This window comes from Triplophysa rosa, linkage group LG2, assembly GCF_024868665.1.
Source record: "Triplophysa rosa linkage group LG2, Trosa_1v2, whole genome shotgun sequence".
In the NCBI taxonomy this organism is placed as follows: Eukaryota; Metazoa; Chordata; class Actinopteri; order Cypriniformes; family Nemacheilidae; genus Triplophysa; species Triplophysa rosa.
In genome coordinates, this window is record NC_079891.1 from 26,809,622 (window position 1) to 26,816,371 (window position 6,750).

Genomic DNA, 6,750 nt, shown 5'->3' on the forward strand with positions numbered 1-6,750 from the left:
ATGATCAGGGCTGATATCCTGTCAATCAAAAAATGACAGGAAAATGAAATGAATTTGATCTCTGTATATAGAAAATGTTAAGAAACATCACCAGTTTGATGTTCAATTTCAATAGTCATTATATGTCTGAATAACATTCAGAAAGTTAAGAAATATTCATTTTAATCTTCAGAATCGGTATCAGCAGATATCACTCTAATAGTCTATCAGTATCGGTGGTGTATTTTTTTGGCAGTTAAATGTGATCACAGCTTAGATTTTGAACACTGTTAAATAGATGGAACATAATTTCTGCTTATATTACATGTAGCGCTTCATTTGTGCCGAATCCAGAACTCTAATTGAGTCTAAGGCAAGTGGATAGAAATAACAGACTGAGCTGCAGTCTGAAAGCGATTTTGAAATCTTTGGCTTCAGTTATTCTTTTAGTTAGAATATGTGACTCACAAGTCACAATTGTGCCAGAAGAGTATTTTGAACTGCAAACAAATACGCACGCATTTGTTACTCTGTCAAAGCCAAGAACGTCGTGGGCAGAGAATTCATAACGCAATATATTCATTGTTCTTTTGTAAATAAGGCAGACTGCTACCTCTTTATTTTCTCTCTGCGTCCGTGATCGAAACAAAGTCATAATAACTGGTGTTGACTGTTGTTTGCTGCGTGTGACCTTCAGGGGAGATCTTTGAGCTGAAGGCAGAGCTGAACAGTGATAAGAAGGAGAAGAAGAAAGAGGCTGTGAAGAAAGTCATTGCCTCTATGACAGTGGGAAAAGATGTCAGGTGAGCCAGCACACTTGGGCCACCTTTAGTGCAGTGTGACGAAGACTTTTTGCATATTTATATACAAGTGTTTTTTGAACACAATTTCACAATATATTGTATATCACTATGTTGTATATCTGCCATCGTGATGTTCTTATAATACGAAGTGGAATTTATGGAGTTGATCTGAATATTTCGTCCACAGCGCTTTGTTTCCTGATGTTGTGAACTGCATGCAGACGGATAATTTGGAACTGAAGAAACTGGTCTATCTGTACTTAATGAATTATGCCAAGAGCCAGCCAGACATGGCTATAATGGCAGTTAATACCTTTGTGAAGGTAACATAAGTTTTTTATTTTTAATGTACAAGCTTTATTCTATCAGGACATATTTTAACGCAGTTTGCACAGGCAAATTGTTTTCTAGAATCCATTTGCCTTCCGATGCAAAAAAAACCTAAACAAATGTTGTTTTACCCTTTATACTGCAATGTTGAGGTGTTAAACCTAGAAAAGGCCAAAGGTCAATGAAGGAGATATTGTTAATCATACTTTATCGCATTAATCACATATATATTATAACACTTATATTTTATTCCTATATATAATATATGTTACAGTATATTTTATGCTTGATAAACGGGTTCCTCTGTTCCTCTCCTGCAGGACTGCGAGGATCCAAACCCTCTGATCCGTGCGCTGGCTGTGCGCACCATGGGCTGCATCCGAGTGGACAAGATCACAGAGTACCTGTGTGAACCCCTGAGGAAGTGTCTGAAGGATGAAGACCCCTAAGTGAGGAAGACCGCTGCTGTTTGTGTGGCCAAGCTTCATGATATCAACGCCCAGCTGGTAGAAGACCAAGGCTTCCTGGACACCCTGAAGGACCTGATCTCTGATTCCAATCCAATGGTGAGGCTTTTAGGATAACCCATATGGTTAACCCACCCGACCCATTCTAGTGCTGGAAGTCGGATGTTCATTTCATCATAGCTTTTCTTGCTGAACAGCTAAATTCCAACCCTTTGTTCGGTGTATTTTGAGTCTAGGATAACATCAGCTCTTTATTTTTTGGCAGTCTAAGCTTAATATAAGTGAGGTGTTGCTAATCATAGTCATGTTGCTAATCACATATCTGTATAAGATGGATGAATAGCTCGCAAAATATTACTTGGCATTAGCTCGCTTATGTTTGTATTGTGAAGACATCCATGGGATGCTAGCACTATTTAGTTCTCACTATTTAGTCTAGTGGTGTAAAATTACATGCTGATGTTGTGTGAAACCCTAAACCTCTCTCACACACACACAAACACGCACGCACATGCACATGCACATGCTCTGACTGCATTGAGTTTAAGCTTTCCTGTGGCTCAGTGGTTAGAGCATGGCGTTAGCAACGCCAGTGGTAATGGGTTCGATCCCAGAGATTTCACATACTTAAAAAAAAAACAAATGTATTGTATAATGCAATGTAAGTCGCTTTGGATAAAAGTGTCTGCCAAATGCATAAATGTAAATGTAACGTCTTTGTTATGTTCCCTGTATTAGGTTGTAGCAAACGCAGTTGCTGCTCTGTCTGAGATCGCAGAGTCTCATCCTAACAGCAACCTTCTGGACTTGAATCCTCAGACCATTAACAAGCTTATGACAGCTCTTAATGAATGCACAGAGTGGGGTCAGATCTTCATCCTCGACTGCCTGGCCAACTACACACCTCGTGATGACAGAGAGTCACAGAGGTCAGAAAGCAATGTTATGTCATCACTCCCGTGTGCAGACCTTTAAATGGGTTTCTGTAATGAAGGCTAATACATATAGCGACACTTCCACACCTTTACAGAGTAAAGAAAGAAATGGATGACCAGATCAATCTTGGGATTACAAGAAATCAATATTGCATAATTACAAATGAAAAATTAATTTAGATTTTTTTTACAATGCTCCAATTTAGGTCACAGTAGCTTCAAAACATGACCTTGTTCTCCAGGGATTGTTAGAATGCAGTGGTGAGGCTGACTGTTTTTTTAATGTTTTGTTAAATCTCTCCCCGCTCCCACAGTATCTGCGAGCGTGTAACGCCAAGACTGTCCCACGCTAACTCTGCTGTAGTGCTGTCTGCCGTGAAGGTTCTGATGAAGTTTATGGAGATGCTTCCTAAGGATCTAGACTATTATGGCACACTTTTGAAGAAACTTGCTCCTCCTTTAGTCACACTGCTCTCAGCTGAGCCCGAACTGCAGTATGTCGCCCTCAGGAACATTAACCTTATCGTACAGAAACGGTAGGTGTCAAAGTGAGGAAAATGGTTTTACAAACTGCTGATGGTTTGTATCCTGGAAAAATCCCAATTTAAAGGGATAGTTTACCCAAAAATTGAAATTCTGTCATCATTTACTTCACCCACTTGTCTTTTCAAACCTGTATGACTTTCTTTCTTATGGAGAACAGAAAATGGGTACCGCCGATGTTTGGTTTAAAACATTCTCGAACTATACCTTTTAATAAAAGTATACAAAAACATTGATTAATGATGATGATCTTCCACAATGACACATTTTTTGCTTTTTTATAATAAAGCTTTCTTTTTGTAAGCCTCTCGCTCTTTTCTTTTTCAGCCCTGAAATCCTGAAGCATGAGATGAAGGTTTTCTTCGTGAAATACAATGACCCGATCTACGTCAAACTGGAGAAGCTGGACATCATGATCCGCCTGGCGTCTCAGGCCAACATCGCTCAGGTAAACAAAATGCCACCAACACTCCTAGATCTCCTTCCTCTCTTATGTGGAACATGATCTCTACTTAATCATTCATGTTTGTACATCCTCTATTACACCACCCACTCCTGCAGATATATCCCATCAACATTTGACATTTGTGTTTATGAGAATCTGCGCTAAATATGTGCGTGGGTTGTGTAGGTGCTGGCTGAGCTGAAGGAATACGCCACAGAGGTGGATGTAGACTTTGTGCGTAAGGCTGTTCGAGCCATCGGCCGCTGTGCTATTAAAGTCGAGGTGAGCTGGCCTGACTCTGATTAAGATAATATTATTCATTTAATTAAAATTCATCAAACTGCCATTGTTCATTTTAATTAAACATGAAACTTCAACCCTCTTAATGAAAGCATTTAACCTGATGTCCTGATGTGAAACTGAAACCAACCAATTCTTTTTACAGCTCTCTGAATGGTGTTATTTATGCTCTGTAGTTCATCTCTGGTTAATCTTTGTCTTCTGTTATATCTCTGTCACAGCAATCAGCAGAGCGTTGTGTCAGCACACTGCTTGATCTCATTCAGACCAAGGTTAATTATGTGGTGCAGGAAGCTATTGTGGTCATCAAGGATATCTTCCGCAAGTACCCCAACAAGTAGGACTCTGTTATATAATTTCTCATGTCCCTGACCCTTTATCAACAACAGTTTATTTGCATGACGTCTGTCTCTCTCTCTGCAAGATACATTCTTCTGTTAAGGTGTGTTTATCTGTCACGCTCTAGGGCAGTGGTTCTTAGGGCTGTGACGTGTCCGTGACCGCGGTGGTAAAGTGCCATGACGGTGGTGAACTGCCACCGGCGGTAGTGCATGTTACTGTGATACATATAAGTGTAATAAAAATGACAGTTGCGATAAGGATTGCTTTTTGTAGCCTTTCAGTTATGGATGGTTTTATTTAAAAGATTTTACATTAACACAGACATTATTGGCATACGTTTCCATTGGCGCGTTCGAGCGCGGGCCTGCACGGCAAAACCCAGGTTATTCTGCGGGTTCTGAAATGGATCTTGTTGTGAAATGAACAGATGCATAAAATCCAAACTTCATTTGTCAACAAGGACTTACACCAACCATTACTGGTGTAACCATTACAGTTACCGTTATAAGTAACCATTATATAATGTATATACAGTATATAATATATGGACTTTGGTGCGCGATACCTGTGAGTTGCCCAACTTGCCCTGACGTGCACACCTGACCTGACCCATTCCTTACAACCGATCTGTCGTGAAACCGCTCTTAATAAAAGAGGCCAATCGGTCCGTTGTCAGGTGTCGGAAACAGACGAGTGATCTAGTGATGGGTCGTTCATGAACGATTCGTTCTTTTTGAACGAATCTTTAAAATGACTCGGGAGTAACGAGTGTCTCGGCGAGTGATTCGTTCATTTTGTGTTGACCACGCATGTGCAACATTGTACCAGAAACACTAATGAAGTTCGTCTCTCGAGTCATCGGGTCCGAGTCCTTTCGTTCTTTTATACCGGAAAGAGAAATGATTAGTTCGTCTCTCGAGTCATCGGGTCCGAGCCCTTTTGTTCTTTTGTCAAATGGTAGCTCCGCAGGCAAACCTGCAGCCTGTACAGGAGTCTTCAAGTCCGAGTCTTTAACGTTACGTGACCACTTCCCGGATCATCAGTCAAATGCATGATGTAAGTCTTATATGTTGTATTATAGGAAGAAATATTATAAAATGATCAAAAGATATGTGCAATAAACATCTTCTCTAAAACGTACCGTTATGTTCTTTTTTCTGTCAGTATATTCATAAATGTTTCTGGTGGATTTCTGCATGTGTTTTTAATTTATCTTTATAACTAACTATTTTGCATAAGAACTGTGCTGGCAATAAGCAACACTAGTAAAGTGAGTGTTTGTGTCTAATGCATATATTACACAAGTGATCTCTTATTAAATAATTGCACATTTAAATGATTTCAATAGCCTATTATTATATACTTTGCAAACTGCATGAGACTTTTTAGTAAAAAACAACAACCTGTAAACCTTATTGCATACCTGAGTGACCCAAAATTATTAATGAATTATAAATACATAACTTTACAGAAATGCTGTCAGGAAATAATTAAATAACTGTTTCTCATAACTTGTCCCTAACTACAATATAAGTTATTTCTTATTATATATCTGATCAAAACTAGCATAAATAAACGTTATGGGGTAATTTGGCTATTAACATGCAACATTAATTTAACTCTGCTCAGATGAACGAAATGACTCGAAAAAAGATTAGTTAATTTTGCTGAACGAGATTCAAACATCCGAATCGCAAAAATGACTCGAACTTCCCATCACTAGAGTGATCTATCAAAGATTGCTGTTTCAGGGTGTCCGCGGATCCTTAAAATGTCTTAAAAAGTCTTAAATTCCATAATGTCAAAATAAGGCCTTAATTAGCATTAAAATGTCTTAAATCCGCGTTTCCAAGGTCTTAGAAATGCAGTCGAACCGACACTGTAAAGATGATTTTATTTTCGTTTTAAAATCATGTACGTTATTTGTCACGCAGAACAAAATAGGCCGAACCAACTAACAAATAACACATTCGCGGGGGGGGTTCGTTAGGTGAGTGGACTGGACATTACCACATGGAGAAAAGTTTGAGCTTTAGCCATGGGGAAGTGCAAATTTGTTGCTATGAAATTGGTCTTAAATTTCATTCTGCACGGTATTAAAAAGGTCTTAAAAAGTCTTAAATCTAACTCAGAAACCTGCAGATACCCTGTGTTTGCACATGCACATTTTTCACACACTAGAAGACCCACGTTACACTACTGAGTTCTGATCGATCTGAACTGATGAGATTAAACTGATGCCATTACTGTTTATTGCTAAGAGCTTATGCTCATGAATATGGTAATGCATGGTGCTTCAATGAAAATAGGCTTTTGGCTTTTTGACTTTATGCGGCGGTGCGCAGAACCACCTGGCATATGACATCAAAGTACTGCAAGAGCAATTCAAAAGCAAACAGAGCAGTCGACTCTCTCTCATGGTGCTGCCGACCGCTCTAAATGACGCCACGTGACGGGTATGTTTGAGTCAGAAATGCGCAGAAACTGCGCAATAGGCTATATTAAATATGATTCTGCAATAGCAGACTCGGTTGATTTTTATCAGCGTCTGGCGGGTGTTAATTTCAAACCCTGAATGCAAGATAAAACTCCCCCTGCAATTACGC

At 39.3% G+C, this 6,750-nt stretch overlaps 1 protein-coding gene across 1 annotated transcript in view; it reads left to right on the top strand.

Annotated features, from left to right (window-relative positions):
• Positions 1–1,559: 1,559 nt before the first annotated feature.
• ap1b1 (adaptor related protein complex 1 subunit beta 1) overlaps positions 1,560–6,750 on the top strand; it is a 27,429-nt gene continuing 22,238 nt past the window's right edge. The window contains exons 1-6 of the mRNA XM_057352484.1: positions 1,560–1,678; positions 2,318–2,508; positions 2,829–3,050; positions 3,385–3,505; positions 3,689–3,784; positions 4,024–4,139. Coding sequence (XP_057208467.1) covers positions 1,676–1,678; positions 2,318–2,508; positions 2,829–3,050; positions 3,385–3,505; positions 3,689–3,784; positions 4,024–4,139 — 749 coding nt within the window. The 5' untranslated portion in view covers positions 1,560–1,675. The remainder of the gene's footprint in view (positions 1,679–2,317; positions 2,509–2,828; positions 3,051–3,384; positions 3,506–3,688; positions 3,785–4,023; positions 4,140–6,750) is intronic.